At 43.2% G+C, this 11,365-nt stretch overlaps 1 protein-coding gene across 1 annotated transcript in view; it reads left to right on the forward strand.

The window, feature by feature from the left end:
- The window catches only part of map3k5 (mitogen-activated protein kinase kinase kinase 5), a gene marked incomplete at its 5' end in the record, with an annotated part of 46,809 nt that overhangs the window by 33,940 nt on the left and 1,504 nt on the right, over positions 1 to 11,365 (forward strand). Inside the window, 11 exons of the mRNA XM_080526079.1 lie at positions 1,126 to 1,283; positions 6,707 to 6,884; positions 7,073 to 7,090; positions 7,408 to 7,585; positions 7,747 to 7,915; positions 8,116 to 8,301; positions 9,070 to 9,175; positions 10,049 to 10,292; positions 10,509 to 10,621; positions 10,781 to 10,893; positions 11,233 to 11,309. Coding sequence (XP_080382205.1) covers positions 1,126 to 1,283; positions 6,707 to 6,884; positions 7,073 to 7,090; positions 7,408 to 7,585; positions 7,747 to 7,915; positions 8,116 to 8,301; positions 9,070 to 9,175; positions 10,049 to 10,292; positions 10,509 to 10,621; positions 10,781 to 10,893; positions 11,233 to 11,309 — 1,540 coding nt within the window. The remainder of the gene's footprint in view (positions 1 to 1,125; positions 1,284 to 6,706; positions 6,885 to 7,072; positions 7,091 to 7,407; positions 7,586 to 7,746; positions 7,916 to 8,115; positions 8,302 to 9,069; positions 9,176 to 10,048; positions 10,293 to 10,508; positions 10,622 to 10,780; positions 10,894 to 11,232; positions 11,310 to 11,365) is intronic.

Consider the following 11,365-nt stretch of genomic DNA (forward strand, 5'->3'; position numbering starts at 1 on the left):
CTCATCAATTATTTATTTTTTGACAATAACTTAAAATGACTAGACTCAAATTCTAGACTCAGAAGGATGAATCTCATCTCAACTCATTATCCTGTAACTGCTGTATCTTAGAATAGCCTGCCGTTGCTATTCAGAGTGCTGTGTGCTGCCAGTTTATGGTCAGGTCAGGGAGACTGGGTTATGCCAGTGTTGACATTGTGTCAGCCAAGTATACTGTAGCACAGATTGACCTCCTCGTTCACCTTGCCTGAATGCTGATTGGTGCGTTTAACCACTCGTCCTGAGCACCTGAGACGTTTCAGTGTACAGTCTGCTGCTTCTCCTGTTTGGAACCAATGTGTGTCTTCAGGTGCCAGCAGCACAGTACTCAGCCTACCGTTTAATGCTCAACCTACAGTAGCCTACCGTTTAATGCTCAACCTACAGTTGCCTACCGTTTAATGCTCAACCTACAGTAGCCTACCGTTTAATGCTCAACCTACAGTAGCCTATTGTTTAATGCTCAACCTACAGTAGTCTAGAATTAGAGCAAAATAAATCCATCCCAGGGTGCTTAGTGGCGTAGCACACTTATGCGCATACCGTATCATTGCAAGGTTCCTGGTTCGATTCCGTCCCTCGACATAATGTTGCATGTCATCCCTCCTCTCTCTCTCACCCATCCTTCCTGTCAATCTCTACTGTCTCTATCCCAATAAAAGTAGAAATGCCCTTAAATATAAATATATATTAAAAAAATAATTGTAAAAAAAAAAAAGACATCCATCCCATGCCAGGATCACTCGGTACTTCCTGTATTTTTTACATAATGCTATTGAAGGACGCTGGAAACATTTCACTTTCACTCAGAGCCAGGGTAAGCCTAACCTTAAAAGCCTTAAAAGCTGGTCATTTGTTAAACTGATCGTAGTCTGTATCGTCAATGCAACAAATGGAATTGGTTACTCGTAGCTGTGTTATTGGTATAATTGGTTATTATTAATTTGTTATTTGTATAATTGGTTATTATTAATTAGTTAGATGTATAATTGGATCTTATTAATTGGTTATGGGTATAATTGGTTATTATTCATTGGTTATTGGTATAATTGGTCAATATCTCTGGTGTTTTTGTTTGTTTTTCAGGGACACTACAGTACATGGCCCCCGAGATTATAGACAAAGGCCCTAGAGGCTACGGCAAGCCTGCGGACATCTGGTCTCTGGGCTGCACCATCATAGAGATGGCCACTGGGAAACCTCCCTTCTACGAGCTGGGGGAACCGCAGGCAGCCATGTTCAAGGTTAGAGGTCAAAAGACAACAAGGGTGGAACGCTCACATGTTTATCTCATTCATCTCAGTTCACTTCTCATATGTGACAGGACATGGTTAAAAAGTCCTCAACTAGGGAAAAATCATTTTTCTGTTTTTTTCAGATTATGAAAGGGTAGATTGTAAGCTTTAAAATGATGTGTCATACATTGAAATCTGAAACAAGTTGAAGAAGTCATGGATATTTGAATGTTGATACCCCCTGAACCACCGTACTGAGATAAGTCTTCAGAGACATTTCAGAGACATTTTTCACAGAGGTAATGGGTGGGAACAATAGCTGGTTAACTCCACCCTAATCACTCCCTCAAGACAACCACTCCCTCATTACACTACCTGTCATTACCTACCTGTCATCTGTCAGTAGGGTTGTCAGCTAACCCTCAGGAAGCAAAATTGCAGGGCTGACACGTTTAAATAGCTAAATAATAATAATAATAATAATAATTCAAGATTCATGATTCATCATCATTTTATTGCCATGTGTGCCAAAAGTGTATTACGTCCCATTACAAGTACAAGAGAGTAAAATTCATGGCAATGGAAAACATTAGGCAAGATACAAAATGTACATTTACATTTTTGGCATTTAGCAGACACCTTATTCCAAAGCGACTTACAATCAATACATTTGAATACTAAGCATGAGAATCATCAGTCCACCATTCGTAGCAGGAAGAGTAATCTAGCTCAGGCCTGGGGCCATTGATAGAAGGAAAAACCTTCTCCTATCACCTTCTTCTAAAACCTAGTTTTTGTTTGTTTTTTTACACTGGAGAAACAGAGAAACAGTACAAGGGGGGCAATAGAAGTTCTTAGGGACACAGTAGAGGGGAAAGCGGGTGTCTTTAGGAGACGTAGTGGTGAGGGGCAGAAGATGTCTCAGGAGGAGCAGTTAAGGTGTAACCTGAAGAGGTGGGTCTTCAGTCTACGACGGAAGATGGGTAGTGACTCTGCCGTTCTGACAGCCGTGGGGAGATACAATTGAGCAATACAATAATAGAATGGTAAAAAATTATAATGTTGTGTCCGTGTGTATGCATTTATCATTATAGTCCATAAAGCATCTAGTGGGACTTGGTGTAGTTCCTTCCCATCCGGGCATCAAAGCTGTAGCCTAATAAAAAAAGAAGACAGTACATTTAAAATGATTGCCCACTGTTACCAACACACCACTTTTACAAAATACTACTATGTTCATAAAATAGAATTGCTTATACAATGACAATGACAAATACCTGAAGTGCTGGTGACTCATCAAGGTGTCATCTCTCAGAACCTCTCACCTCGTCATTCTGTAACAAAGATGTCAGGTCAGAGGTGTGGACACACTGCTAGTGTAGGTTTTACTGTAAGGAGTAGGCTAGTGAAATAATTTCAATCCACAGTATTATTCTACAGCAAATCTACATATCAATGAATTAATCCTTATTTTTGATATAAGGATTACATTAGCGACAACATTAGCGTTCATTACAAAAGCATTTACTTTTTCTATAATCTATTATATCTCTAACAAAGCTAGCTAGCTAGCTAACAAGCTAACACTTGTTTGGCTAGCTGGTACACACAAACACACTAAAATGGTGCATGAAACATATTACACTATGTTGCATGTTTAGTAAGTCTCCAACAAATGTATTTATTCATTATTATGTTTTATCTTTGACAACGTATTTCTTCCTCCCAAGTTTTGGAGAGGGGTGGCATGATTGTGGTGAGCAGTTTCAGTGGTTTGATAACTGATGCTAACAACGGGGCTATCTACCTTACTCACAAAACATAAAATAACTGTTTGGCTATCCTAAGTAAACAATACAAAATCCTAGTAAACAACACATGTAACTCACTAAAACTTACCCAAGAACACAGCAGAAGGTCTGTGCAGACGACTGTCCCAAGAATAGTGAACTGATGTGGAGATCAATGTCTGAAATTCCGTTGTCATCTGTCATCGTCAGATTCGGAGTTCGGAGTTCCCGTTATGTATAGTCCAGTATGAAGGAGTTCATTAATTGCCCACTGTCGATATTTCTGCCTGCTTTTGAAATTCTGTTGATAGCATTAGCAAGAGCTTCAGCTTCAGCTCCATCTTGTAAACTTGTAAACAGATCCACAAGCAGATGGCTACTTACATACAGCTGGGGTGGGCGTGGCTACACACACTGCCACACTAATACGAATAATACCCCCCACCCGACTTTGCTAACTAAATGTAGGTATTTAGTGAATACTGTTGGATATGACATCGAGTGGGTTCTTCATCGCTTCGTTTGTCGTCCTATGCCAAAAACCGGAAAACACACAAACAAGACTTGTTTGGCTCGATTGTGAGGTTTCACAATTGCCAAGATGGGGACCTATTAATCAAACCCTGTCACATATGGTGAATGGGACTTGGTCTGGCTAAATACTTCCTAGTCATATCAAAACTTGACTTATTTATTTATTTATAGATATTTATGGTTGTATTGACCTTTGTCTTAGTAAGAAGGACAGGTCATAAGTCAGGACAGCTGTCCGGCCTACAAATTGTGATATACAATATGGGTTTGGGTCCTCAGTGACTCCCACAATTAGGTTATTTTTCCATTGATTGATATGTTTTTTACACCAAAAACTGAGCTCTGAAACGACTTCAATCTCATTTGTTGTAAAATGATTACATATAATTAATCTTTGATAAACCATACATGAGCAATTATGTGTTTGTGTAGTGTGTGTACACACTTTTGAAAACATAGATCCACAGATGAGGCCTCCTGCGTTTTCCACTTGTATTCCTCTTAAGTGGAAATTTCAAGTGTTTCCTTCAGCCATAATATCTCACAGGCTGTGTTTAAACTTTAGACATGTGTAGCCCATTAAAAACGGTAAAGATCCAACAGGGTGGTCTGTTCTGTGGGGCGTCGTCATGGTGTTTGTGTAGATGTGGCCCAGACCCATGGAAATTTCCATGCCTTTTAATTCAATTAAAGCAAAACTGCTTTTTATTCACACATGCTAATGCTGTGCATTACCCGGTGATTGAAAACCATTCATGTTCAGGCACACACAAACACACACACACATACACACACACACATACACACACATACACACACACACACACACACACACACACACACACACACACACACACGCACACACACACACACACACACACACACACACAATCCTGCATTCGGCTACATACAGTATCTACACATTTTTTTTCACTTTATTGTAGCTCAAGGAAGTACAATTTCATCTTTGGTCAATTACTTTACTTTACTATGACTTCCAATACAAAGGCTTACATGCACAGTCAGCATACTTATATATGGTAGTTCCTCATGTGTCCACTGGGGTTATTATATACACTGTACATACACTCACCAGCCACTTAATTAGGCACACCTTGCTAGTATCGGGTACTTCAGAACTGCCTTAATTCTTCGTGGCATAGATTCAACAAGGTGCTGGAAACATTAATCACAGATGTTGGTCCATATTGACATTATAGCATCACGCAATTGCTGAAGATTTGTGCCAAGAAAATATCCCCCACACCATTACACCACCACCACCACCACCACCATCATCTTTGCCCTGAGAACTGCCGCTCACTGGATATTTTCTATTTTTCTGACCATTCTCTGTTACCCCTAGAGATGGTTGTGCGGGAAAATCCCAGTACGGTACTTTCTTTTTTTTTTTATATAGATTTTTTATTATTTTCTTTACACATAAGTACATACAGTGCAAGCATATCACATTATTTGAAGACAAATTATAGTCTAAATACCTAAGAAAAAAAAAGAAAAAACAAGAGAAAACAAGAGAAAACGAAAGAAGGAAGGAAAGAAAGAAAGAAGAAAAAAGAGAAAAGATTGCTCAGAGGGGTCTAAAAATGAGAATGAGTTGGTGAGAGCAAAAATGTAAAAAATAAAATAATAATTGATAATTACAGGAAAACAGAGTGTAGAAAGAAAAAATTACTCTGGAAGTTCAGACATGTTGTCTATATGTGACAAAAATGGTTGCCATCTGGCAAGAAAGTTCCGAGAGGAACCCCTAAGTGTAAATTTAATTTTTTCCAGTTTTATAAATGTCATCATGTCCTCTATCCATGACTTGATTGTTGGGGGGCTAGTGGACTTCCAATATAAAAGGATTCTTCTCCGAGCTATGAGAGAAGAGAATGATATTACATCTTTCTGAATATTATTTAGGTTGAGGATGGTTTTGGGGACTCCGAAAATGGATATCTGAGGGCAGGGTTGTAAATCTACACCCCAAATAGTTGACAGTCCTGAAAAATGTTTCCCAAAATGGTTGCAATTTGGGACAAAAGTAAAACATGTGACTAAGGTTGGCGGGGGTGTGGCTACACCGATCACATTTGTCATCCAGTTCTGGGAATATTTCTGTCAGTCTGGCTTTAGAATAGTGGAGCCTGTACTTTCTGAAATACTCAAAACAGTAAATACTCAACAGTCTGGCACCAATAACCAAGCCACGTTCAAAGTCACTTCAATCACCTTTCTTTCCATTCTGATGCTTTGTTTGAACTTCAGCAGATCGTCTTGACCATGTCTACATGCCTAAATGCATTGAGTTGTTGCCACATGATTGGCCGATTTGCGTTATATTGAAAAGGTGTACCTAATGAAGTGGCCGGTGAGTATATACTGATATTCGAAACGACTGGCTTAAGTCCTCACATAAACTTGGCTGCGCCTCCCATCCCCATTGGAATGCTTACGGGAGGGGCTTCATTCCTAATCTTGAGTGAACATTCCTAGGCGCCAATGCCAGGAATTTCTAGAGGTCCAATCGTGAGACGAGCCTTGTTCCCTGAGTCGCAGAATTTGTCCTTCACTGTCGCCTTGACGTCCTTTGGGAGGAGCCCGTGAGCCTGCTTGAATAGTTACAGTGTCACTGATCAACTGTGATGTACAGTATCAATGTCTTAGAGTACGATGGCCAAACCCTCTCGACTGAAAAGTGACTAGACTCTGAGATACCCGTGGCCCTACATGACCTTTCTCCAACTCTATTCTTCTTGAGATAATGGCTGTACTGTATAAGCATTTACAACAACTTACTCAATTCATCCTGACCCAGAGACTGAAGACCGTGATTGACTGTAGGTGGCGGCAATGGCTCGGGAGGAGCTGGCGTCTAATAATTGAAGTTAGGCGGTTCGAAACCCCGGCTGGCCCCGTGCCGAGGTGTCCTTGAGCAAGGCACTGAACCCCTAATTGCTCCAGGGTTGCCGTCTATGGCCCAACCTCTTGCCTAGAGCATAACATACCAAAATCCAACAATTGACCGACAAGTAGATTGCATGGCAATAAAACGATATTTTTCAAAATCTATATATTTGATGTATTGTGTCTTTCCTACAGGTGGGCATGTTTAAGATCCACCCGGAGATCCCAGAGTCCATGTCCCTGGAGGCCAAGGCCTTTATCCTGCGCTGCTTTGAGCCGGTCCCGGACCGCAGAGCCACCGCTCTGGACCTGCTCACGGACGAGTTCCTCACTGTCACCAGTCGCAAGAAAAGGGGCAAATGCAGCTTCACAGGTAGGCTTCACAGGTAGGCTTCACCTGCTTCACAGGTAGGCCGGAGCTTCACTGTTACCACTGCCGTCCGGACAGACAATGGCTTCTGTATTTTAATAAACAGTATGCCACTTGATTGCTCTCTTTGTTTTGTTTTATGATGTTTTGCACAATTAATAAACAAAAATGTCTCTCTGTTTTTGTCTTAGCTCTGACACCAGGATCAGGTGAGTTCATGTAGAATTTACAGAGTTTGAGTTTGTCATACCGAGTTTGTCATTAGACTACGGTAATTGTGGACATCAAGTGTGCCATGTGTCCGTGCATGTGCACGGTTATATGCATGCGTGTGTGCGTGTGGATGCATGTGCCTATACGCTTGCCTGTGTGTGTGTGTGTGTGTGTGTGTACCCTGCCCCAGAGATGATCACCTCACAGAAGCCTCACAGACCATGTTTAACCCCTGTTATAGCCCCACTATGTGGAACAGTACATTATCCTCTGTGTAACTGTTCCCTCCTGCAATCATTACTGTGCTCTCCAGAGTACCTGCGCAGCATCTCCCTGCCGGTGCCCGTGGTGGTGGAGGACACCAGCAGCAGCAGCGAGTATGGCTCCGTCTCCCCTGACAACGACCTCAACACCAACCCTTTCATCTTCAAGCCCAGCACCAAGTGCTACAGCGAGCGGGACGTCAAAGGAACCAGGTCCCTGTTCCTCAGGTGACATTACCACGTTCCTTCAACATAGAACCACATACCCGTACTGTACCTCTAACCGTCTGAATGAATCTGATGAAAAGCTGCAGTCTGATGTACAGTAAATGAGGTGACAAGGTGCTCCGGGAGGTCTAACAGTACCAGCCTTGTTCCCTACACCACAGTATCCCTGTGGAGAACTTCGAGGACCATAGCGCCCCCCCGTCCCCTGAGGAGAAGGACTCTGGGTTCTTCATGCTGAGGAAGGACAGCGAAAGGAGGGCCACCCTGCACCGCATCCTCACAGAGGACAGGGACAAGGTGGTGGCTAACATCATGGAGGCTCTCAACCAGGTCAGTTACTTACCATTGGTCAAGTACGGGGCTGGACAGAACGAGGGGGGATGTCTCAGAGATATGAATGTCAATTTTTTTATTTTTAAGGGAGACTTGGCATTATGCACCAGTAATATTGACCTTCCTTCTCTTCACCCTCCTCCCTTCCCTCTTCTCACCCACCCTCCCTTCCATCCTCCTCTCCTCGATCCGTGTAGAGCTCAGAGGACAGCAGACTGAGACATCAGCATGTCTCCACCCTGGTGGTCAGTCTGGGGGACTTTGTCCGTATGGCGGACAGGAAGATCATCGCAGGCACCCTATCCCAGCTTAAACTGGAGCTGGACTTCGACAGCACGGCCATCAGTCAGCTACAGGTGGTGCTGTTCGGCTTCCAGGACGCGGTAAGTGCCTGTTTGTCACCGGTTTGATGGAATCTCTTTATAATGTCTATGGTCATTTGTGAAATTCCATTTTCTATCTATCATTAAATGGTCATTGTATGAAGTAAAAGCTCTTGAGGCTTGAGTATTATTCGAGGGTTTTTTCCATAAGCTGTTCACAGCTGAAGTATGTTGGCAGGCAGCCATCGTTTGAACAAACAGATGATCAGACAATCGAGTGTGAAATACTTCTGACCTTTAAGAACGGCAATAAAAGGGAAGTCTGTCAGCTTAATTGCACAGCATGTAAAGAGGCTGTGATCTGCTCTCTGCCTCGTAAATATAATTATGCAAATGAAAAGACACTGTAGCATCTTGTTGTTATGCGAGAGGTATTACATAACTGTCTTTACCAATAGTGAGCTCTGATGCCTCCTAGTGGTCACCCATATGAAACCCAATCCAAACCCAGGGCACAAACACTGTCATCACTATCAGTGCTCTCTACAAACTTGTTTTTCTTGCTTGAAATTTCCACAGTGCATGGATATTGGTTGAAATTATCTATTTACTTATCTATCTACTTGCTGAACAACCACCGCAGGCAGTGTAAACAGACACCCAGAGATGAAGACTGTTTCCCTTTCTGTGACTATGACCATGTGGCTGCGTAATTATTAATGGAGGGGTGTGTGTGTGTGTGTGTGCGTGTGTGCGTGTGTGCGTGTGCGCGTGCGTGTGCGTGTGTGCGTGTGCTCGTGCATGTGCGTACGACCACTGCGTCTCCAGGTAAACAAAGTGCTGCGAAACCACAACATCAAGCCCCACTGGATGTTCGCCCTGGACAATATCATCCGCAAAGCAGTGCAGACTGCCATTACCATCCTGGTGCCAGGTAATGCATCCTGCTGTCTGGCGGCTGCAGCCTGTCAGCAGTGTCTCCAGCCGTCCACTATTAAATGAGGTGTTATGGCCCCCCTGGGCACTGGTGGCCTGCTAAACATAGGAGTGTGACTTAGCACAGAGACACCACTGTGTCGTATAATAACACCAGAGACACACCAGTGTGTATCCAAGCTAAGCCATCTCTGTTCTGATAAGATATACAGTAGATTGTATGTAACTATATGAGAAATGAACATGTTGATATTTTAGTCATGAAATTAATGTATTTTCTAGGCCTAAGAAATCACTGATAATCAATGCATATATATATATATACGTAAAAGGAAATGCCATTGTTCTCAAATACTGATGTTAACATAAGGAATGGCTTTATCAAGGCTTTTGATGTTGCTCTGCTTTGGTTTCACATTTTTCAATATCCTGTATTGCTGCAAGGAATCCAACCAGAAAGAAGGGTCAGACACGTCATAAACCCAGAACGAATGCAGCACTCAGAGAGATGCAGCACTGGGAGAGATGCAGCACTGGGAGCCAGATCTGAACTTCATTTCAACTTGGCTCTCAGTGTAGTATTAGTTATCTAACTAGACGTATCTGACCCTTCCTTCTGTTCAGATTCCTGGTATTGCTGTTGCATTATTAGGAATTGTGTTGTCATGTTACTGCTGCTACTGTATTGCTGTAACAGTGTAGTGATATATCATATACTATATATATATATAGCATAGATTCCTTTTTCCTGCTATGGCTGATGGATAGATGATTCACTTACTTAGTCAAATGTATTTGTCGTAAGTGGCTTTGGATGAAGGCGTCTGCTAAATGCCAAACATGTAATAGATCACATGCTGTCTGTGTCCAGAGCTGAGGCCACACTTCAGTTTGGCGTCGGAGAGCGACCCCGCTGACCAGGACGATGTGGATGATGACGCCGAGCCTGAAGGTACCTCAGGCCCCCAGAGCAGGGCCCCCCCCATCGCCGCCCACGACGACACGGTGGCCACTTCTGGCGTGAGCACGCTGAGTTCCACCGTCTCACACGAGTCCCATAACGCCCAGCGCTCCGTCAGTATGGAGCTAGGCAGGATGAAGCTGGAAACCAACAGGTGGGTCTCATGCATGCCCTGTAACCATGACAATGACTGCCAGATAGATTTTTAGAACTGTGTCTGGAGTTGCCATGTCCAGTGTGTGTCACCTCCTGGCCTGACCCTGTGTGTGTGTGTGTGTGTGTGTGTGTGTGTGTGTGTGTGTGTGTGTGTGTGTGTGTGTGTGTCTGTGTCTGTGTCTGTGTCTGTGTCTGTGTGTGTCCACCCCCCTAGGCTGCTGGAGCAGCTGCTGGAGAGGGAGAGGGAGTACCAGGCCATCCTACAGCAGGTCCTGGATGAGAGGGAACAGGAAATCAAACTACTGAGGATCCGCTCCGAGCCTATAGGCACGTCCCTGACCACACACTTCAGACCACAGAATGTGATACGATCGCTGAAGAGAATATATTTGTGTGACGCATGTATAAGACAATAAACAATGTAGTGTTATGATAAGCGTAAGCATCGAGTATAACTCGTTGGTTTATCCAACTGTGTATCCACAGACATGCCGTCATCATCAGTGAGCGAGAGGAGCCAGTCCACAGGTATCCATGGTGACCCAGAGCTGGGCAAGTGGCTGAGACTCCACGGAGCTGACGAAGACTCCACTGATAGGGTAGGTCACTGACGCAGTCTCTGAGCTGGAGCTCCTCCTATGTCAGTTTTAAATGTGTATGCTCTGATAACAAACCCACACCCACTTAATCCTCTTGTCCTATACACGCTAGACTACAGTTAACAGTGTCCATTGTTGTGAAGTGTTTCAACACAATGGTTGCAACCGGAGAGTATAGTGGATTAGGCAACTGTAGCCTTTGTGGTAATGCAAATGGGATTTGAATGATCAACAGCCTAAGTAACAGACACAGCACCACCTATTGGCTACTTAATGCTTCTTATCAAATTGAGCTTATTTCAAATGCAGGATAAAAGCATGCATATTTCCCATTTCTAGATTTTGGCAGAGGATTACATGTTGGATGACATTCTCCACTATGTAACGAGAGAAGACCTGAAGAGTTTGAGATTAAGGTAATGGTATTGTCTCCATCATTAAGTTCCCAGCCTTGTAGACCAACTAACTGATC

This window comes from Nansenia antarctica (assembly GCF_963989245.1).
Source record: "Nansenia antarctica genome assembly, chromosome: 3".
Classification (NCBI taxonomy): Eukaryota; Metazoa; Chordata; class Actinopteri; order Argentiniformes; family Microstomatidae; genus Nansenia; species Nansenia antarctica.